At 56.0% G+C, this 22,903-nt stretch overlaps 1 protein-coding gene across 1 annotated transcript; it reads right to left on the reverse strand.

Moving 5' to 3' along the window:
* Positions 1-1,412: 1,412 nt before the first annotated feature.
* Positions 1,413-15,472, reverse strand: UBE2M (ubiquitin conjugating enzyme E2 M). Its single transcript, XM_030545150.1, has 6 exons — positions 15,306-15,472; positions 11,851-11,945; positions 11,034-11,072; positions 10,522-10,625; positions 8,226-8,289; positions 1,413-2,247 (listed from the first exon to the last, which is right to left on the reverse strand). The coding sequence occupies exons 1-6, from the start codon at positions 15,412-15,414 to the stop codon at positions 2,107-2,109; spliced, it is 552 nt and encodes a 183-aa protein (XP_030401010.1). The 5' UTR covers positions 15,415-15,472; the 3' UTR covers positions 1,413-2,106.
* Positions 15,473-22,903: the final 7,431 nt, after the last annotated feature.

Consider the following 22,903-nt stretch of genomic DNA (forward strand, 5'->3'; position numbering starts at 1 on the left):
GGTGGGTCGGCAGCAGGGGGCAGGTGAAGGAGCTTAGATCAGAAACGTCCCCCAACCACCACCCCCTTCGTGCAGCTAGCTCCACCCTCTCCCCTCACACAGGGGCAGAGGACCCCACAGAAGTTGCTGCAGCATCCAGGCTGCAGCTTACAGGCAGACAGAACTGGCTGCCGCGAGCCAGGCGGCTGTAGGAACAGGCCACCCACCCACCCTACAGTTTCCTTCTGATGGGGAATTCTCTCTCCATGCTGAGGCCCAGCCAGAGGTTGGATGCCCATCCCCTACTTCCAGGCAGCTGGGCCCCTCTTGGCCACTTGATTCTCAACCTGGCACCAGAGATCAGCCCTTCCCTTCCTAGCCAGAAGGGGGCAGCAGTTGCATTAGCCCATATTATGGCTTTACCCTCCCCCCCTCCACCATTGCACATCTGCCCTTCTCTCAAGCCTGCCTGGGCAGCCTCGGGGCAGCAAGCGCCCGCTAACAAGGCTTGGAGGTTTCTAAGCCAGTCGCAGAAGTGTGGAGAGAAGGAGGAGCTACCCGCTGTGCTAGGGAGCAGGGGGGGGTCAACCCCTACTTCTTACCCACAAACCACTTCAAACAGCACAGCATGCCAGAGGCCTGGGGCCCATCCTGCTGCTGGGGCTATGTCAAGAGTATGCCTTTGTTGCCAAGAAGGCTAACTGCATTTGGGGCTGTATAAGTAGGGGCATTATCAGCAGATCGAGGGACGTGATCATTCCCCTCTATTCAACATGGTGAGGCCTCATCTGGAACACTGTGTCCAGTTTTGGGCCCCACACTACAAGAAGGATGTGGAAGAATTGGAAAAAGTCCAGTTGAGGGCATCAAAAATGATTAGGGGCCTGGAACACATGACTTCTCAGGAGAGGTTGAGCAAACTGGGATTGTTTAGTCTGCAGAAGAGAAGAATGAGGGGTGATTTGATAGCTGCTTTCAACTACCTGAACGGGGGTTCCAAAGAGGATGGATCTAGACTGTTCTCAGCGGTAGCAGATGACAGAACAAGGAGTAATGGTCTCAAGTTGCAGTGGGGGAGGTCTAGGTTGGATATTAGGAAACACTATTTCACTAGTAGGGTGGTGAAGCACTGGAATGGGTTACTTTGGGAGGTGGTAGAATCTCTTTCCTTAGAGGCTTTTAAGGTCAGGCTTGACAAAGCCCTGGCTGGAATGATTTAGTTGGGAATTGGTCCTGCTTTCAGCAGGGGGTTGGACTAGATGATCTCCTGAGGTCCCTTCCAACCCTGATATTCTATTCTAAGCAAGGAGGGGAGGCTGAGGGTAGATATGGACTCCTGTGCCCCCTGCTGGGGCAGCTGGGTGGGCAGCCCATCGAGGAGAGACCCCTCGAGGAGGGGGCGGCGGAGCAATAAGGCACAGACAGGCCCTGGGCAGTGAAGTGCGCTAACATTCCCCTTTAATAACCCGACACACTAGAGTACAGTGGCTTCATGGCCCTGGGGCTGGCAGGAGGCCCCAGCAAGGCAAAGAACCAGTTCATTGGGAGGGTGAGGCCTGGGGCAGAAGGGGCGGGGTTCGATCAGCCCAGGCCCCGCCTCCAGCCCAGTCCCATTGAATAATCAGCCTTCGCTTTGCTGTAAGAGGGGCACTTTGTTTTTAAAAACCAGACACAAGAGGGATGTAAAAGAGGAGGACGGGCCTGGCCCCCCCACAGCAGGACTGCATGCACCCCCATCCTGCCCTACTCCCTTGCTGTAGCCCCCCGCCTAATAAATAGATGTGCTCTGCGAAGCCAGGGGGAGGAGCCAGTGCGCTCACGCTGGGCCACGGCTAGAGGGCGCTCTGCTCGGGGCCTGAGCGTGCTGGGAAACCAGCAGGAGAGCGACCAATAGGGAAGAGGGGGCAGTATGGGTGGGGCAGGGGATACAAACGTAAGCCCTGCCCCATCCCTCAGCAGCCACCTCCCCTCCAGCCAGGGGGCAGGAGTGGGGGGAAGGCTGCCGGGGCAGAGGCCGTGAGCAGCGAGGGGGGCCCTGCCAGTGCCAGGCTCCCATGCCCCCCGGTGGCTGAAGGCAGCGGTGTTGGCAGAGTCCCTCGTGGGAGGGGTGGGGGCAGCTGGTCAGTTCTATTTGAGGCAACGCTCGAAGTAGGTGGAGCCGATGTAGCCGCCCCGCATGGAGCGCTGCACGTTCTGCTCAAACAGGCGTCTGTTGTTCTGAAGGACCTCGGCAGCCTCTTTGTTCAGGGGGTCTTCGGGGTTTGGCTCCTGCAGACGGGGAGGAGACAGAGTTAGAGGCTGGCCGTGACCCTGATCACCACTACTCCCCAAGTCAGGGCTGCACCCCCTGCCACGCACCAGCCCTACCATCCTTCCCCGAGTTCAGCTGCAAAACAATCCTTAGTCTCACTTCCGTGGGCCCCTTGCTGCATCCCCCACCTCTAGTCACTTTAACCAAAGGAGACTCTGTGACCTAGTGGACCGAGCACTGAACAGGACACCTGGGTTCTAGTCCTGGTTCGCCACCGTCCCAGTCAGTGCCTCAGTTTCCTCCCCTGTAAAATGGGGGCAGATACTGACGACCTTTGGTCAAGCTCTATATCAGAGCTAGCATAGCAACAGAAAGTTGTATCACCAACTACCCCGCTACAGTTAACACAGTACATCACATACAGCAGATGCCATTATAGTCCTATAAGACACCTTTATACCAGTATAGCCACAGCCAGGCTAAGGTCATACCACTGCAGGTGTGTGGGTAAAACATCACTACTCTAGCTGACGAAGTTACAGTGGCACAAGCTCTGCATGTCGCCAGGCCACAGTCAGCTCATTTGAAATCCCTGCAGCGTTACCTCTAATTATGTTGTCAGAGACCATTCAAGGCGAAGTGGGCACTTAACACACCTCTGCAGGCATAGGACAAAGGAGGTTAGCGCGTCATCAGCTGCTGTAGTAAGCCATAAATCCAGTGTCTTTATTGACTTTGTGTGTCTAACAAAGACACTCCTACGGCACACCCTGATTCTCTCCTACCGCTCCAGGGTCCGCACGGGATATCAGGTAACAACTACAACCCATACTGGATGGGGATCACATCCAGAAAGAAATCTTTCCCGAAGCCCCTCCCCTGGTCTGCAAACGGCCCCTCACATCCATCAGAAGCAGGCTTCCCTCCCACTCAAAGCAGCACCAGACCCCCTCAGAACAACTGATGCAAAACTTGCAGCTGTATCTTCACTGCTAGGAGGATAAATACCCCACACACGCACCCGCCTGTCACAGAATATCAGGGTTGGAAGGGACCTCAGCAGGTCATCTAGTCCAACCCCCTGCTCAAAGCAGGACCAATCCCCAGCTAAATCAAAGACGAGATGAATGTAACAATTAAGTAGGGAAACTGATAAGCAAACAAATAGGATGCCTCCCGAGGCAAATAAACCAAAAGGCTTAACACAGGGGCTCTTATTTGGGGTTGGGGGGGGGAGGAAAAATGGACAAATGCATCCCCCAACTAAGAAGTTGCCGAACAGAAGATTTGGGGGTGAAGGGCGGGAGATTGCCTGGCTTTTCCGCAACTCCAGCACAGTACTGAGGTAAGATCGGTCCAGCGGGCAACATCAGACTGCAAGAGATGGTGACAGTGGGCCCCTCTCCCCTTCGCCCACCTCCTTTTCCTCTAGACAGACCTGAGTAATTGCATTAGATAAAACCCGGGGGAGGTGGGGGGGGGGGAGATTTCACCCCAACCCTCCCAGCAGCAGGGACAGACATGATGGACTTGGGGGGCGACAGCAGCAGGGCTGTGGGGTCAGTCGGGCCCTGGCTTGATATTCCCCCCTTCCCCTGTGCTGCCTTCCTGGCCCCCCTCGCTCCACACCAGAAGGAGCTGATGACCCAGCCCCCCTCAGCTCCACCTCTCACCAGGCAGAGCTGGCTGATCTCATAGGAGGAGAGGAAGCCGAGAATGCTCTTGATGGCCACGATGGACAGCCCCACCAGCGTGCTGCTCCGAGGGAGCTGCTCCGAGGGCGCCGGCCCCCCCTGGAGCTGGGGGGCAGGGAGAGGCCCCCTGAGCCCATGGTGCCTCCTTCCCCTCCGACAGGAGCCGCTCCTCTGCCACCGCCGCCATCTTGGGCCCTGTCCCATGGATTGTACACACGCCTATGACATGTGGTGTACTTCATCCAGTGCACTACATGCCCAAACAACAACTACATGGACAAAACAGGACAATCACTACGATTGCTAATGGACTCGCACAGAACAATCGTGAGAGACAAGACCACCCTTATCATCTCTGAGCAAACGCTTTTCACATAGTGATCACTCTTATCTGCAAAAACAACAGAGTCCGGTGGCACCTTAAAAAGACCAACAGATTTATTTGGGCATAAGCTTTCCTGGGTTAAAAAACCTCACTCCTTCAGATGCAACTGAAACCCACAAAAGCTTATGTCCAAATAAATCTGTTAGTCTAAGGTGCCACCGGATTCCTTGTTGTTTTTGTAGATACAGACTAACATGGCTACCCCGATACTTGACTCTGTATCTGGCCTCTCGGTTCTCATCCTCTAAGGAAACCTCTGCAACACCTTCAAAAGATGAGCCTGGGAGCTTAAATTCATAACTCTGCTAGACACGAAAAATCATGGACACAAAGACACTGGATTTATGGCTCATTATAACCATCTGTTACCCATTAACCCACCTTTTTGGTCCTATAACTGCAGAGGTGTTAATAGACTACTTCACTATGAATGGGTCCCTCGTTAATTCCTTATGCTAAACAATCTGTTCCACCTTGTATTAAGCTGTTACACCTGAGAACCTTTCCCAGATCTGAAGAAGAGCTCTGTGTATGCTCACAAGTTATCAGAATCATAAAATATCAGGGTTGGAAGGGACCTCAGGAAGTTAGCTAGTCCAACCCCCTGCTCAAAGCAGGACCAATCCCCAGACAAATTTTTACCCTCATTCCCTAAACGGCCCCCTCAAGGATTGAACTCACAACCCTGGATTTAGCAGGCCAATCTGTCTCTCTCACAGAAAAGTGGGTGCAATAAAACAATGGTTCTCAACGAGGGGTACGTGCACCCCTGGAGGTACACAGAGGTCTTCTGAGGGTACGTCAACTCATCTAGGTATTTGCCTAGTTTTACAACACGCTACATAAAAAGCGCCAGCAAAGTCAGTACAAACTAAAATTTCGTACAATGACTTGTTTATATTTCTCTATATACTATACACTGAAATGTAAGTACAATATTTATATCCCAATTGATTTATTTTACTATGTGGTAAAATGAAAATGAAGCAATTTGTCAGTACTATTGGCTGTGACACTTTTAAATTTTTAGGTCTGATTTTGTACGCAAGTCATTTTTAAGTGAGGCAAAACTTGGGGTAATCACGACAAATCAGACTGCTGAAAGGGGTATAGTTGTCTGGAAAAGTTGAGAGCCACTGCAATAAAAATTATTACCTCACCTGCCTTGTCTCTCTGACAGCTTGGACCAACCTGGCTACCACAACATGGCAAACAACCCATAGTTATGTCAAATATTCAAGATCCATTTAACTCCAATGACTGAAGACCATTTTGGAGAAAGGACAGCACTGTTAAAACATCAGCACCCCCACAGAAGAAACATCCTAAAATCTTCCTATAGATTCTCCAGCCTACACCAGGAAAGCCCAGATCTGACATTCCCAACCTTTTTAAGGTGGAAAAAACATGGAGAAAATCTCAAAAACTCACTGTAAATATGTATGGGGGGACAAGCCCTGTTTCTGGTTTTTAAACCCCTTTGTGGGTCCCTTTGAAAAGGGAAGGCTCACACCCAGCCAGGCTCACACCCGGAATCAGGCTCCAAACAGCTGCTGAGGCCGAGGGGGTGCTGGGTGTGACTCATTGTGGTGCAAATTCAGAACCAAGGCCAAGCTCAGGGAAGGCTGGAGGCTGTTCCCATGGACCCCCTCCCCCAAACCATCACAATGGGAGAAGACTAGATTCCAGCGCACACACTAAAAGGTTCTCATCTAGCAGGGAAAAGCAGAACAAGAAGGTTTGGAAGCTGAGACCAGACAAACTCCAATTAGAAATACAGGCACAAAACTTTAACAGCGTGAGGGCCATTAACCACACGATGGATTCTCTGTCTCCTGATGGCTTCAGATCCAGACCAGATCCCATTCCTGGGAGATGCTTTAGCCAAACTCAGGTTACTGGGATCAGTGCAGCAGTGAAAGGATGGAATTTAGCAGCTCGGCAGGATCACATTGTAATTGGCAAGTGTCAGTAAACGTCACTGTCACCGCGTATCCACCAACCAATGAAAAACATTTACACTGAGCATCAAAAATTACAGGAGGCAAAGAAAGAAAAACGTTGCTTAAGAACTCACTGGAGTTTGATTTCAGGCTATTTACTTTGTATCATTTGACATATGTGGACAACTAGGTTTTAACAGTGATAAAACTAACTTCAAATCTCAGCGTCTAAGGTCACTACATAATTGTTCGTCTCTCTTCCGTTTTCTACACGTGTAAAAATTGTAACCAATAGAAATGGGGGAGAAACGCTTAAAACCCGTCATTTTGGAAAAGCATAAACATTTAAATGGATAAAAATTGAAAAAATGCGTAAAAGAAACAAACAATAAGATCCATCAAAATTACAAAAAACCAACAATCAAGGTCTGCCAAACCTCGCTGTACGGGAGGTCAGCCCAGATCTAATGGTCTCTTCCTGGTCTTAAACTCAAAGAGAAGCATTGGTTTCTTTTTAAGGAAGTTAGAGGGTGTCTTTACAAGCTAGCATGTCATGGACTTTTATCCTGGGGCCTGCTTGGAATGCACGCAACAGGGCAGAGTTCAGATCTAATCCCCTTGCACTCTGCAGGGCATTGGAAATTGTGCCATTACTGTCGATTAAAGGGCCAGGATGGCCCAATGGTTATAGAATTTGGGAGCTGCATCATCTCTTCCCTGTGTTGTCACTGCCCCTGTGTGACCAGTCACCTCCGTGCCTCACTGCCCCATCTGTACAATGGGTTTAACGGCCCGGCCCAGCCCTGCCCCACAAGGCTGCTGAGGATAAATCCACGGAAGATTGTGAGGCGCCCAACTACCACAGTGATGGGGGGAGAGAGGAGGAATAGACAGGAATGTGTGTACTGATTTCCACCTGCAAGATGTATTCTAACGTTACATTGGACTCCACTGATTCTGCCCCTGGGGATTTTAATCGACTGTAGAACTGCCTCAAGAAAGAGACAGATAAGGGGTTGTGGGGAGAAGCACATTTGCTAAACGCATCTGCTCAAGAGAACGGCAGCGAAATATTTCACAATGCTACTATTTAAAGCTGCCCGTCATTAGGGTTCAGGGTTAACAGTCCACCAAGCTCACCCATTTCAGGCTGCTAGCAGATGCTGCTCAGCCTGTTACCCCCGTCCCCTTTCGGGTGGCTCTCTGCACCCATCAGGTTGACCAGAGTCTTTAGGGGAAGTTCCAGTAACCTCCAAAGGCTCCATCAATTGTGTCAGAGTCAGTCCAAGGCACCAGGGACACAGCAGCTGAGCCAAAGGAGAGACCCCGCATCCCAATAGTGCGTGATGGGCTCTTGGCAGGCTGCCCTAGGCTGGGTGGCAGCTCCGCCGCCCAAGGACACAGCAACCAGTCACATCCGCAGGAAGAGCCACAGGGCGCCCAGCCTGTGCCAGGGTGAGGGAGCCCTGGGCAGGGCTGAGCAGAGCACCAGAGACTTGGAGAGATGGAAACAAACAGGAGAGCCGGCCCCGGGGCCTTGCCAGGCAACAGGCCATGCGGACTGGAGCATGGCACTGCAGGCAGCTCAGCACACAGCTACGCCAACACCCCCGCCCCTCAGCCCTGGCACAGAATAATCTGCCAGTGCCTCCCTCGGCTCTGAGGGGACTGCCCCCCCCCCCCCCACACACACACACTATAGCCTGCCCAGAGACCCTAGGAAGAAATCACCCCACCTGACCGATCCCCCAAACTGCAAGGGGACAGAGATCAGCACCCCACGACCAGCCCCCAAACACATTGCAGGAAGCAACCACGCCCCTTCCCAGCCCTGCTGAAATGCCAGGGCTACGTCCACTCCGAACACCACAGGGGACACCAAGTCCCTCCTGCCCCACGGCCCCCGCAACATGTCCTCCCCCTCCCTCCCCACCAATGGTGCAGGTGAAACATTCCCCCCCTCCAGTACTCACCAAGAAGAGGTACTGCAGACCATAAATTATAGAGTTTATTGTTAGTACAGGTTTCCAGTCCTCTCTGTGGGGCAGAAAAGAGCCGTAAATGAGGACCCTGTGGCCAGCCCAGGAGAGGAGCGACACCACACTTGGATGGCAGGGGATCATCCCAGGTTCTGACTGGGGAGGAGAGCCAGACAGGTGGCATGGGGCCGGGGGAGGGGGTTTTGGGGTGGGGATCACATCAGAATCTGACTAGGGGGGTGGGGATCATCGCGATTATGGGAGGAGGGGTTGCCCCAAGACCTGTATGTAAGGAGAAGGGCAGCGCTGCTGGAGGGGAATCCTCCATCTCTCTCTCCCCGCCCCGCTCCCTATGTGCAGGCCACGGGGGATCCCCTATATCCCTCCCCCCTGGCTCCATGGGAGTGGGCCACAGGGGATTCCCCCCCGTGATTCTGTATGATTGAAGATGACCATTTGCAGCAGTTGCTACCACTGTTATACAATTGCAACAAATCTTATACCAAGTATCATGTGAGGTGTCAATGGAAAAGTCAAATACAATTATCTTGGTTAAATCCACAGATCACCAGGGCATCTGAAGGTGTGAAGATTGGCTAGTTATCTGTATCTCACATGCGTTTTTCCTTCGGGGAACACCCACAAGGTAGTTAACATTCAGTCTCCCCAGCCCATTGTGAACGGACTACTCAGAAGAATCAACTCACTTCCGAAGGATACCTCAGAGGGCAAGGAGCCAGTGGCCACCCCTGTGATTCAGTAAAACATGTAAGGGCAAGTGATGTGGACATGTGATCTCAGACTCTATCTTTGTCCATACACATAGGCTGTAGGCTTTGTTTGGGACAGCAACTTTCCATACACATGGCAGAGGATATAAAAGGCACCTGAGACATCTCCAGTTTGCCTCTTTCCTCTAAAACAGAGGTGGGTAAACTACAGCCCCTGGGCCACATCTGGCCTGTAGGATCATCCTGCCCAGCCCTTGAGCTCCCGGCCAGGGAGGCTAGCCCCCAGCCCCTCCCCTGCTGTCCTCCCTCCCCCACAGCCTCACCTCACCACACCACAATGCCAGTGCTCTGGCCCGCCGCTCCTACGTGGCTGTTTCTGGCTGGGCACCAGGGTTGCAAGCTCCTGCCGCTCTGAGCAGCATGGTAAGGGGGCAGGGAGGAGTTGGATAAGGGACAGGAAGTCCCAGGGGGCAGTCAGGGGACAGGGGCCGGTTGGGTGGGGCAGAGGTTCAGGGGGGGGAGGCAGGGGAGATCAGGGGATGGGGTGGTTGGATAGGCATGGGAGTCCCAGGGGGCCTGTCTGGGGGCGGGGGTGTGAATAGGGGGCAGGAAGCAAGCGGGGTTGGATGGGAGTGGGGGGACTCCCAGGAGGGGGCAGTCAGGGGACAAGGAGCAGCGGGGACTGGATGGATCAGGAGTTCTGAGGGGGGCAGTCACAAGGCAAGAAGTGGGAGGGAGCGGATGGGGGCAGGGGCCAGGCTGTTTGGGGGGAACAGCCTTCCCTACCCAGGCCTCCGTACAATTTCGCAACCCAGTGTGGCCCTCGGACCAAAAAGTTTGCTCTCTCCTGCTCTAAGAGAAGCATTTTGAACAACGGACTGAGCACCGTCCAATCTTTTGGAAGTTACCAGAGAGACTTTACAAGCCAGCCGTCTATTCCATACTGCTACAAGCCTGACGTAAGGTCTTGACAATCATTTGTATGTATATGATCTTTTAACCATTTATAACTATTCTATTTATTAATACATTCTCAGTTAGTTTACTAAGGATTGGCTGACAGAGTGATATCCGGGTAAGATCTGAGATACATTCTGACCCGGTGGAAGCATCTGATCCTCTGGGATTGGTGGAACCTCACGCAGGGTGAATTGGGTTTTCAGTAACCTCTCACTATATCAGACCAGTTTGTTGGGATGGGAACCACTGGCTGGAACGCCCATAAGAGGGCTGTGTTTGGCTTCTTATTAACCGGTGTGGTATTGCAGCTCATTTGCTACTGGTTTGGTGAATCTAACTGTAGTTAAAACTACCAGTTTTTGGCATGTGCCTGCCCTGTTTCTTCCAGTCTGCTCTGAGTGTGCATTCTCAGTGAGGTCCATTCTAGGCACCAGGTCACACCCCATATCTCCCCCGCCCAATCTGTGTAGGTGGGGCAGTGAAGGATCCTAACACTGGAAAGGGGCCGCCCTCCTCCCCGATCTGCGTGGGTGGGGCAATCCCCCAGACCGGCCTGGGGGTTGCAGTGATAGAGTGGGGCGGCCGGGTGCGCTCCCTACCTGAGGATATTTAGGCAGACGTTGCCCTCTAGGTCTATGTTGGGGTGGTACACCATGGTCTCACACTTCACCTTGGGAGGGTCATGAGGATAGCCTTGGCCTACCTGCAGACAGACAGACAGATAGGAGAGTCATTCCCAAGGCCCCCCCACGGCAGAGCAGCTGGGCCCAGACTCCCTGAACCCACCAACTCACAGGAGCTCTGGAATCCCCCCCACCCGTAGTGTTGCTCCCTCCGCAGCAGGAAGGCACAAGCAGCCCGGACTCCTGGGTCCTCTTGCCAGCTCTGGGGGACTGTGGGCATGTCCCCAGCTTCCTGAGCAGACACAGCACCTTCATCCCTCCCAGGAGAGGAGACACCAGATTCATGGGGCCGACACTCCCTCTTTGGCTCACACACAGTGCAAAGTGAGTCCAACACGGGGAAGCCCCAAGGGACCCCCTTTTCCCCCCAGCCGGGCAAGGCTCCTGTGCAAATCAAGCTCCACCCCAGAGGCGGGGAAGGGACTTACCTTAAAACTGAAGACAAACTTCCCCCCTTTATAGAAACCCTGAAAGAGAAAAGACCTTCAGCGAGGGAGGTTCCTCATGCGGGCCCCCAGCACCCCAAAGGGCCTGGGCTCAGCCCAGCCCCATGCATCCAAGTGCAGGGTAACAGAGATGCAGCAACTAGGGGCTCTGATCACACTCCCTCCACGTGCCATTCAGCTCAGCTGGCATTGTGGGGCCTGATCCAGGGTGGGGTTGAGGGGCACTGGCAGCGCTGTGGTGGGCGAGCTGGGACAGCGGGGGGAGGGGATAGTCAGGATTGAGGGGCACTGGCAGGGCTGTGGGGGCAAGCTGGGATAGCAGGGGGGTAAGACGAGGGAAATATTCAGGACTGAGGGGCACCAGCAGCATTGTGGTGAGCGAGCTGGGATAGCAGTGGCGGGGACAGCCAGGACTGAGGGGCACCAGCAGGGCTGGATCTGGGGATGGGACAGCAGAGGCATGTGCAGAGCCATGAATCTTTTGCAGCCCCTCCCCCATCTCACTCCCCGGGCTCCAGCACCCCATCACCTCATGCACACGGAGGTGCCGTCCAGCTGCCTCTCCCCCCTCCCAGGTCTGCTGTAGCACCAGCTGTGCCTCTGGCAGCCTGGCACCGGGCCAGTGCCCGCCCAGCAAGAAGCAGCAACCAGAGTCTGGGCACAGGCTGAGCCTGTCAGCTGAGCTGCAGCTGGGGCTTCCCCGGGAGCAGGAAGAGAAAGTCAAGTCCCGGCATGCAGGACTCCCTGCTCCCCACCCACATGCCGGACCCCCTCTCCGCCCACCCCCACCTCACCTCACCTCATCAGGGCAGATAACTAGCTTGAAGTTGAGGAGGTCGTCCTGGTCGGAGAAATCTATTTCGCATGTTTTCGGCAAATTCAGTTCGTTAATATCTGGGAGGCAGAAGGGAAGCAGGGAGAGATGAGTCAGTTCGGAGAATAACCCCAGATCTCGCCCCCCACGGAGGAGCCCCATGCCCACTGCACTCTCCATAGGGGGCAGATCTCTGGATCAGAAAAGGGCATTGCAACAGTGGGTGGGATAATCCTGACCTGCCCCCCACCCTGGGAGGGAGACAGACCTGGGGGCCTCCTACTAACTCCTTTTCACTGGAGGTCCATCATACTCTGGCTGGGGTCAGGACACTGGCTCTCAGGGAGCAGACTGGGGGAGATGCCATATTGAGTGCAGCCCCCAGGCACTCAGCCTTGCCCTAACTCACACAACAGGATGTGCTAAGGCTGTGTCCCAGCTCACCCTGGCGCTGGGTCTCCGACTGCCCTCCCTCATGGGATGGGGCCCCAGCAGGATCAGGCCCATGGTGAAGGTGCAATGTACAGAAACGTGCCAGGGAGGGGGCACACATTCCCAATAGGGCATAGGCTGAACCTCACCGGGCACGTCCCCAGAGCACAGCCAGGATCCCCTATCAGCTCACGATGGGGCAGAGAGAGCCAAGGGCACTGACCTGCCCCCTCTGGAAGAGTGAACTGGAGCGCCAGACTGGGACACAAGCAAATGGGTATGGACCCTGGTATCTTTCTGGGCACAGCCAGAAGTGGGGAGAACCCAGGTTTCTGCCCTTTGAAGACACTTGCACAGCTAGTGCTGCCTGCAGGTATGCCTGATTTGTTATGCAGTAGGGTTTGTATCAGAGGCCTCCAGGGGGTTCACCCCTCCCCCCATGAACATGAACATGGGTTCCCATTGTGTGGGGCTCCCACTCCTGCCAGGGAAATCCCAGGAGACCCACACACACGGGGGGGGGTCCTCCTTCCCTGCTGGGGAACCCCAGAAGCCCCAGACACACACTGGGGGCCCCCACCCCCACTGGGGAAATCCCATGAGACCCTCCCCAAACACGTCTAAGGACCTCCACTAGAACGCCCTCATATTGAGCCCTGCCACACTTGCCATCCCCTCGCCTGTTCCCCCCCTCCAGTGAATATTCCTCCCCCTGAGAAGCCCTCCCCAGCATGTGTCTAGGCTGGGGCATTTCAGTTTGTATATCTTGGGGAGACTGTATGAACCCTCAGCAGTGAAGAGCATGGGGCCCATTGGGGAAGACCTCCATGGGGGGTGGCGCTCAGAGAAAGTGTTGGAGGGGGAGCAGAGCAGTGTTCCCTTTAATTTTTCCCACCCCTGGCCAGTCCCTAGACAGATTCTCTGAGTGCCTGCCTGGTGCAAAATAGGCTGCTGCACGGCCACACGGCTTACAGGGAACTTAGCAGATCCCCAGTGGGGGTAGATGAGCAGAAAGCCCCTTTGGAGGAGGAGAAGGGATTCCCCAGCAAGAGGATCACTGGGCTCATGGGATTCTGCAATGGGCAGGAGAACGTGGAGGTCTGCCCAATATGTGAGCAGGGGATGCCGGGCCCCCACAACATAGAGGGGCTTTCACTCATGGTGGGGAGGGAGAGTAGCCACCTTCTAGTGTGGGTGTAGGAAGGCGCAGGTGGGGGATCTTCCCCATTGTGCTCCCCCCCATTGGGAGGCATCTATGGGGTCTGGGCGTGGGTGCCTCCCAATGAGTGGATGGGGTCTCTCCCCACCAATACAGGCTGTAGGTGGGGGTGCAGAGTAGAGGAAGGAGGCTGGCCCCCCAACTCCCAGCACCCACCTGAGCCAGGCAGTACCTTTTCGCTGAAGGTAGGGGATCTGTGAATCACCCCAGGATTTGCACCAGCTAGTATGTTTCTGAGGGCTTGTCTACATCAGAAAGTTGCAGCGCTGGTGAGGGAGTTACAGCGCTGCAACTTAGGAGGTGTACACATCTGCAGGGCACCACCAGCGCTGCAACTCCCTGTTTGCAGCGCTGGCCGTACTCCCCTTTTGTCTCGGGTGTAGAGGATCCAGCGCTGGTGATCCAGCGCTGGTAATCAAGTATAGACACTTACCAGCGCTTTTCTTGACCTCCGTGGAATAAGCAGGTATCCCAGCATACCTGAGGAAGCCTCTGGTAATCAAACTGGTCTCCTTCCCCGGCTTGCTCTCGCATTCCCCGAACCCCAAGCAAGCAGGTCTCCTTCCCTGAGGTTTGCTGGGTGGTTCCGGGAACGCGAGAGCAAACCGCGGCGAAGCTGGTCTCCTTTCCCGGTTTGCTCTCTCGTTCCCCGAACCCCCGAGCAAGCAGGTCTCCTTCCCTGCGGTTTGCAGGGGGGTTCGGGGAACGCAAGAGCAAACCGCAGCGAAGCTGGTCTCCTTCCCCGGTTTGCTCTCGCGTTCCCCGAACCCCCCTTGAAGCCGCCCAACAGCGCTGCAGTGTGACCACATCTAACACCACTTGCAGCGCTGGTTGCTGTAAGTGTGGCCACTCTGCAGCGCTGGCCCTATACAGCTGTACTAATACAGCTGTAACAACCAGCGCTGCAAAATTTTAGATGTAGACATGGCCTGAGTAAGGGTTTCCCTCATGTCTGGGCGGGTCTCTCCCCTAGCAGCAGCTTCAGCTGGGTTACACCTTTTGAGCTGAGGGGATCTGGGCCCATTCTAGTGGTACCATTCTAGGTGCGTCTGGGCCGGATGGTGGTCAGGGAATCTGGACCAGGCAAGATGGTACCAGCAGGTTAGGGCCAGACAATACTGGGACCGGGTGGTACTAGGTCAGGTGGATAGAGAATTTGAGCTGGGGAGGGGGCTGCTACCAATCAAGATTTGGGCCAGGCCAGACAGTACCATGCCGGGTATTGCCAGGGTCAGAGCATCCCGGCTGGCCCAGCTACTCCCAATGAGAATCTGAACTGGGCCGTACTGAATTGGGGAGTGCGGCAGGGTCTAGGCCCGGCAGTTCCCCGCCAGGGTCTGGTCTGGGCAGTATCGGGATGGGGGTAGAGAGATCTAGGCCAGGCGGTACCAGGGAGGGGGAGGGGACCTGGGCCAGTCGGTGCAGTACCAGGGAGAGGGGCAGGGGACCTGGGCCGGGCGGTACCGGGCCAGAGAGAGAGGGTGGGGCTAGGCCGGGCGGGGAGGGTCTGGGCAAGGCGGTAATGGGCCGGGCCGGAGGAGGACCTGGGCCGGGCGGTACCGGACCGGGCCGGGGCGGAGGGGGAGGGGCGGTAACGGGCGGTACCGGGGCGGAGGGGGAGGGGCGGTAACGGGGAGGAGGGGGAGGAACCTGGGCCGGGCGGTACCGGGGCGGAGGGGGCGGGGCGGTGCCGGGCCGGGCCGGAGGGGGAGGAACCTGGGCCGGGCGGTACCGGGGCGGAGGGGGAGGGGCGGTACCGGGCCGGGGAGGGACCTGGGCCGGGCGGTACCTTTCTGGATGCGGAGCTGCGCGGCCGACGCTTTCTTGCTGCTGCCCTTGGTGCCTCCGGCCGATTCCTCCTCCTTCTTCTGCTGCTTCAGCGAGAACAGCTTGATCATCCTGCCGGTGGGCCGGGCCGGGAGCCGAGCCGAGCCGAACCGAACCGGGCCGGGCCGGGCGGGCCCGGGGGGCGGGGCTCGGCGCGGCCTGTGCGGGGTCCCGGCGCTGGGCCGGGTCGGTCGCTCGCTCGCTCGCTGCTGCCGGGCCCAGGGGGAAGCGGAGCGGGGCCGCCCAGGCTGCTGCCGCTACGGGTGCGTCGGCAACGGCCGGCCCGCTCGGCTCCTTCCGGAAGGGCTTCGGCACTTTCCGGAAGCGCTTCGGCTGCTTCCGCCGCCGACTGATTGGACCTCGCTGCATTCCGTCCCGGGTCTGGACACCGCCCACTCCCAGCCTCGCCGCTTTCCGCCACAGCATCGGCACTTTTCGCCGGACGTTCGGCACCGCCCACCCAGGGCTCGGCACTTTCCGCTGCACCTTCGGCACTTTCCGCTGAGCCCTCGCCTTCCAGGTGCGGAGATGACGCAGCGTTCCAAAGGGCTGGGGGCGGGGTCCCGCGGGTCGGGTATGGTTCAGGGCGGAAGTCCGCGGGCCGCCATCTTTAGTGAGGGCAGAATTACTTCCGGTCCGTGGGCTTTTAAGGAGGCTGACGCTTCTGGGAGGGGAATTTGGAAGAATTCCGATCCCAAAGGTGCCTCAGCCTGCTGGGAACCCAATCTCTGTTTTATGGGGGATGGGATCCTCTGGTCATTGTACCACCAAGGCTGGGGTCAGAGGTCACCACGCTCATGCCAAGTGGCCACCCATGCCAGGCCCATCAAGCTGTTACATGGCCAGAAGGGGCTGTGGCCATCGGGGAAGGGGGTGGCCACGGGGATGATACAGCCGGCAGGTCCTGTGGCCATCGAGGGAAGGGGGCAGCCACAGGGATGACACAGCCGGAAGGCGCTGTGGCCGTCGGGGGAAGGGGGCAGCCACAGGGATGACACAGCCGGAAGGCGCTGTGGCCGTCGGGGGAAGGGGGCGGCCATGGGAATGACGCAGCTGGAAGACCCTGTGGCTGTCGGGGGAAGGGGGCGGCCGTGGGGATGACACAGCTGGAAGGTGCTGTGGCTGGCAGAGGGAAGGGGGCGGCCGTGGGAATGATGCAGCCGGAAGGCGCTGTGGCCATCGGGGTGTTGCCGACACAGAGTGCCCGAGGGTGGCAACGGTTGGGTCCATTGCCCGGTGTGCTTCGCAACCAATAGAACACACCAGGGTGGAGAAGTAACCAAACTTTATTTGAGCTCAAATAAGATACCTGGAGCCACACGGGACTCAGATCAAGCACGCAAGACAAACAGCTAACCTAACTATTTATACTGGAACCAAAACTGATACACATTATAACATGATCTGTCACTCACACTGTCCCCACCCAAGGCCAAGTCTGCCTAGTAACAGTTAAGTTTCCCGTCCAAAGGTTAAATCTACCCAGCAACTGAGGGAATAGGAGTAGCCCCTCCCAACAAGGACAACCTGAGGTCAAACATGGAGGAGTAAAACTCAAAATGGAGGAGCTGGTGCACTATGGCTCAGACCAACAGAACTTCATCGGTTCTCATGGCCTTCCATTCTCCCGAATTACCTGGGTTATACCAAGTGCGTCCCCAACAGGGGGAAAGGGGCGGCTGTGGGAATGATGCAGCTGGAAGACCCTGTGGCCATCAGGGGAAAGGGATGGCTGTGGGGATAACACAGCTGGAAGGTGCTGTGGCCGGCAGGGGGATAGGGAGAGAAGGGGGCAGCAGTGGGGTCGCACAGCCACATGGTGCCATGGCCTTTGGGGATAGCAGGAGGGAAAGAGGTGGCCACAGGGATGACCCAGGAACCGCTCTGTGCCCACTGGCAGAGGGCACAAGGGAGGCATAAAGTTTTACAGGGATCCCCTGGGTCAGGTAAATACATATCCGCCCAACAAAGGGTGGAATATGAAGTACCTATTGGGAGCCAGTAGGCCACTGGTCATCATAATCATTCCGAAATGTACACTAAGATGATAATTTCTGTATCTGTACTGGCAATGATGTTCTTAAAGCCATGGAGATCAGGCAGGACACCCAGATGTGACATCTCCTTCACTAGGGCTGAGTCTTGTTCACTTCAGAAGTGGAATCTGTTCACATTACAGAGCCTGATACCCAGCATAAGGTTGTGAGATCTGCAAGAGAGAAAACATACAAGAAAAACAAGGGGGAGGGGGTGCTGTTTGACTAAGATGAAAAAACTAGTTGGGTATATCTGGGAGTGCCGAGGTGTCCCCTAGATCCATTACCTCGTGGACAAGCTGGCAGCATATTTCATTCCATGAGAAATGCATGGCCTGGCAGAACAATGCTGGAAGGTCTTTGAGCTGAATTGTGCTCCAAAAGACATGAAAGTATCTAGTTAAATAAGTCTAGGCCAGGGCAGTGAATTATTTTTTCTCAAGGTTCACATTTCTTGGGCAAGGTATTGTCAGGGTCCAGGTTCCAGAGAAACATTTTTCACACCGCAGATGCCCCTATTCAATGAACACATACAATGCTGTGTAATATACTCAGGGTAGTCGATGGGTGGACTGCAGGCAGTGGGCAGTTAGTGCTAGGGGGTGGGGGCTAGTGCGGGTAAAGCAGTGATGGGCCAGGTGCTGGCAGGTTTGGGGGAGCTGGCACCCAGGGCTGACAAATCAGGGTGGCAGGTTTACCTCCTGCCCTCCCTAAATGGAGCCCCACCCCTGAGAGACTGACAGTGGGAGCCCCAGCAGATGCCAGGGCTGACTTGTAACTTGGGGGGGAGATGGGGCTGGTGTCCCCCCAGTCCTCCCTAAATGGAGTCCCGGCAGGTGCAGGGCACACAGGGGCTTGGGGCTTCACCTCCACAGAGTGCACCAGAGCTTGAGGCTTCAGCCCCATGGAGAACGGTGGGGTTGGGGCTTCAGCCCTGCAGGGCACATGGGCTTCAACCGTGACCCCAGCGTGCCTGGCAGGGGCTGAAGCTCCAAGCCCCAGCACCTTCGCATGCCTGACGAGGCAGCCGGGGCTCCATTTATGGAGGGCCAGGTGGACACCTTCCCCTCAGTCATGAGTTAGCCCCGGGCACCAGCTCCCCCAAGCCTGTCAGCATGCAGCCAGACACTCCTCTACCTGCACTAGACACCAACTTCCCTGTCCTCAGGCACTGCCCCAGCTATCGGTTCCCGGCCTATAGGAGCTGCAGATCCGGCACTGGGGGTGTGGGGGTGGAGGGGCAGCATGCAGAACCCCACTGATTACCCCCTTGCCTAGGAGCTGGAGGGGCATGCCAGCCACTTCCAAGAGCTGCGCGGAGCCAGCTGTTGCGGCCAACTGAACTTTTAACAGCCCGGTCGCTGGTACTGACCGAAGCCACCAGGGACCTTTTTCGGCCAGGTGTTCTGGTCAAAAACCAGACACCTGGCAACCCTAGCTGTTGTCTGTGGTCGCTCGGCCCATTTCAGTAAAAAGGCCTCATTTAATTATTTGTCTGTGGGTTCCAGAGTAGCAACCGTGTTAGTCTGTATACGCAAAAAGCACAGGAGTATTTGTGGCACCTTAGAGACTAACCAATTTATCTGAGCATACGCTTTCGTGGGCTACAGCCCACTTCATCGGATGCATGCAGTGGATGTTTGTGGGTGTAACCCAAAAGCTTTGCCTTTAGAATCATGGAATCATAGACTATCAGGGTTGGAAGGGACCTCAGGAGGTCATCTAGTCCAACCCCCTACTCAAAGCAGGACCGATTCCCAACTAAATCATCCCAGCCAGGGCTTTGTCAAGCCTGACCTTAAAAACCTCTAAGGAAGGAGATTCCACCACCTCCCTAGGTAACCCATTCCAGTGCTCCACCACTCTCTGAGTGAAAAAGTTTTTCCTAATATCCAACCTAACCAGCTTTGAACGGCTGCTGCTGGGGGTTTGCCCAGGAGCAGAGTAAAACCAGGGGCTCGGTTTGAAACAAGCCCCCCAGCCCCCTCGCAGTGTAACGCTGGTGAGGGAGAGAGTTTCCAACCCCCTTGAACTCTCTAGGCCTGTGAGATCCTCTGCAAAGAGCAGCCGGGATACCCGCATTTGGGAGGACAGGCTGAGGGCAGGGCAGGAGGCAGACGGGGGTTTGAGGGGAGATGGGCTGAGGCTGGGGCAGGAGGGTGGGGTGACAGGATGGGAGCCTGGAGGGGACAGTGTTTGGAGAGGGAATGGGGTGGGGAGAGGGGATCCACTGTCACAGAGTCAGGGTCAGCAGATGGGGGGGTATTTGTTTTCCTGCCAAAACTCTGGCTGAGCTGGGGGTGGGGGGACGAGGGGCAGGCGTAGCCCCCTAGCTCCACCCATGGCCATGGGGCAGATTCACCCAGATGCTCCACAACCCCTTAGGGCAGCTTCCATTGTGCTCCCCCCCCCCGGTCCTAACCCTTCAGCCTCAACCCCCCCAACCCCCAGTGTTCCCCCCATATTCTCCCACCCCCATATTCCCCTGTCCCCTGCACTGCCCCCTCCCTCTCAGCCCTAGTGGCCACCATTTTCCAGAGGGCAGCCTGGCCCGAAGCCCACTGGGGCCACTGAGAGATGGCAGCCATCTTAACTGAGGGGTGGGGGGCTGGGCATTTGAGGGGAAACAGGGCCAGGGATCAGGTGATGGGGTTGTGAGGGGAGATGCTTAGGGGGGTGAGGTGGGATGGGCAGTGGTGGGGGGGAGGGTTTGAGGGGGTCCAGTCCAGCAGCCCCCTCCTTCCAGCCGATCACCCTATTTCACCTTCCCCAACAGCCCCATCATGGGCGGCGTGTGAACCCCCACCCTCGACCTGGGCGGTGCGTGAACCCCCCCTTCAGGGAGGCTAGCCCCACTGGTCCCCTCTTCCACCTGAAGCTCCTCCACCCTCCTCGCCCACTGGAGCCCGAGCTTCACTCCCCACCCCTCCAATGCATCTGGAGGCGCACTGGCCCCCCACCCCTTTGTCCAGAACGGGCTGCCAGCCAAACTTGCATGGGCCGCCCCAGTCACCAGGCCATTGTCCGGGGTCCCAGTTCCTAGGCAAACCCACACCTGGTCCTCTGCAACAACAAACCCTCTCCCACCACCTCCTTACACACACAGCACAGAGGAAACTAAGGCACACACCATAGTCATGCAAACCATTAAGAAAATCTGCTGCTCGTCCCCCTCCTGCTCCATGCAGCTGGAGGCAGCCTAGGGGAAAGGCTCCAGAGCGGTTGGGGAGCAGGTGGTGAGCAATGGGGTCAGGGATTTAAGAAGGTCCATTGGGACCATCTGGCCAGGGAGCTGAAGCACCTTTAATGCTGCTCCCAAGTCGCATTGCCCCTGGTGTTACCCAGCAGTGTGTTACCCTCACCTCCCCACCACTCTAACCATTAGACAGCACTCCCCTCCCTGGGACAGGAATACAGTCCCCTGATCCACAGTTTTCTACTGCCCTCTAGTCGCTGAATGTAAGGCACTGGGTTGTGGTGGCTCTGGTCCACACTGCGGACCAGGATGTTAAAAGTCCCGTTGGTGGTGCTGCCCAGCTAAAGCAGGCTAGTTCCTACCTGTTCTGACACCACACTGTGCCCCAGAAGCGGCCAGCAGCAGGTCCAGCTCCTAGGCAGGGGGGCCACAGAGCTCCGCATGCTGCACCCACCCTGAGCACCGACTCCGCACTCCCATTGGCCTGGAACCGGCCAATGGAAACTAGGGGGGGCAATGCATGCGCGTGAGAGCCGTGCAGAGCCACTTGCGCACCTCTGCCTAGGAGCCAGACCTGCTGCTGGCTGCTTCTGGGGCACAGCACAGTCCATGGTGCCAGGACAGGCAGGAAGCCTGCTTTAGCACCCCCACTGCATCGCTGACCGGGAGCCACCCAAGGTAAGGCCATGCCCTAATCCTGTGCCCCAATCCCCTGCCTCAGCCCTGAGCCCCCCCAACCCCTCATCCCCAGCCCAGAGGCCCCAAAACCTGAAACCTCTTCCTGCACCCCAACCCCCTCACTACTGGTCCCACCCCAGAGCCTGCACCCCCAGCCCAGAGCCCTGACCCCCTCCCGCACTTCAAGCTCCTGCCCCAGCTGTGAGCCCCCCCAACCCAGAGCCTCCCTCCTGCACCCCAAACTCCTCATTTCCAGCTCCACCCTGCAGCCCTCACCCCACACCCCAACCTCTGCCCCAGCCTTGAGCCCCTCCCACACCCCAAACCCCTCATCTCCAGCTCCGTTGGGTCCCAGGCATCAACCATTTTTTTCAGCTGGGTCGCCAGAAAAAGAGTTTGAAAACCACTGCACTAGCCAATGGCTTTATAAACAAAGCCTGTGTCATATTCCTCTCTAGGGGCCTGGCCACATAACCACTAACAGTGTCTCCTTCAGCTCAGGGGGCAGGGTCTCTGCGGGGACATTAGAGGGTCCCTGGGTCTCTCCTGGCTGGTGACCCACTAGTGACACAGGATGGAATTCCTTTTCCTTGGCTTTTCTTTTGAACCTGGTTTATTAAATTCACATGCTGAGAAAAGACCCGTAAAACTTTATAGCATTAAGCCATCATCACGACTCAGCTATGGTGCATGGAGCAGCAAACCCAGGCGTTCCCCATCGCGCCTGCTCCTCGCACCGTGCAGGCTGAGCGGGAAGGCTGCAGAGTCAAAACCTCCAGCACCAGGAAATGCCACAATTAAGGTTTCCTGAACAATCTTAACTCTGCCCCCTCGTGCACATACATTGTGACTCCACTCTTTAATTGCATGATCACATATTAACGTTACCTACATGGGTTGCCTGTAAAAGGTGGAGAGGGGGACTAGAATCTGCTGAAGATTGAAGACCAGACCCTATAGCCTTCTGGCTCCTAGCCTGGTGCACCTTCCCCAAGGCTGCAGGGTACATCAAGGGTGACCACTCTCCCCTCCCTACAGAGACACAGATAAGCTATGAGCTGCATGATGCTTGACCTGGCTGATGGTTCCAGGATTTTGCAGGGACCTCTGCTTACTTTGGCCATGTTAGATTTCAGCTGCCGCTTAGAGACATGGTGTGATGGACACAGGAAGAGACACAACATCAGCAGCTTCCTGTAGCTGGAGCCACCAGCTGAGTTCCTTGCTCAGGGCTTGGTGGAACTGTACACCAGGGTTTTGGTGGCAGTGCTGAGGGGCCCCTTGCTGTCCCCATCATGGCATCTGCTCTCACCATCCTCTTCCTAGGTGAGTATCAGAGACAAATGGGGTGTGTCCATGGGAGGGAGGGTGATGATGTATCCCATAATGCTTTTTGGGAATATGGCTTAACGAGTATGTTTTATGCTACATGTGCCATGTAACTTATCTCTGTAAAGGTTATGTTCTACTGAATCTATTTATCCGATTTGTACACATATATCATTTTGTACTTGTGTCATAACTTTAGTCCCAGATTTGGACCTTAGCGTCCAAAATATGGGGGTTAGCATGAAAACCTCCAAGATTAGTTACCAGCTTGGACCTGGTACTTGCTGCCACCACCCAAAATATTAGAGTGTTTTGGGGCAC

Source organism: Gopherus evgoodei, unplaced genomic scaffold (assembly GCF_007399415.2).
Source record: "Gopherus evgoodei ecotype Sinaloan lineage unplaced genomic scaffold, rGopEvg1_v1.p scaffold_35_arrow_ctg1, whole genome shotgun sequence".
Classification (NCBI taxonomy): domain Eukaryota; kingdom Metazoa; phylum Chordata; order Testudines; family Testudinidae; genus Gopherus; species Gopherus evgoodei.

Bases quoted from the DNA above. Each gene is read 5' to 3' on its own strand.
- UBE2M (XM_030545150.1), bottom strand. From the start codon at position 15,414: ATGATCAAGCTGTTCTCGCTGAAGCAGCAGAAGAAGGAGGAGGAATCG. The intron at 11,946-15,305 runs GTACCGCCCGGC...TCTGCCTCCCAG, and splicing joins GCAGCTCCGCATCCAGAAAG to ATATTAACGAACTGAATTTG. The intron at 10,626-11,033 runs GTAAGTCCCTTC...GTCTGTCTGCAG, and splicing joins AGTTTGTCTTCAGTTTTAAG to GTAGGCCAAGGCTATCCTCA.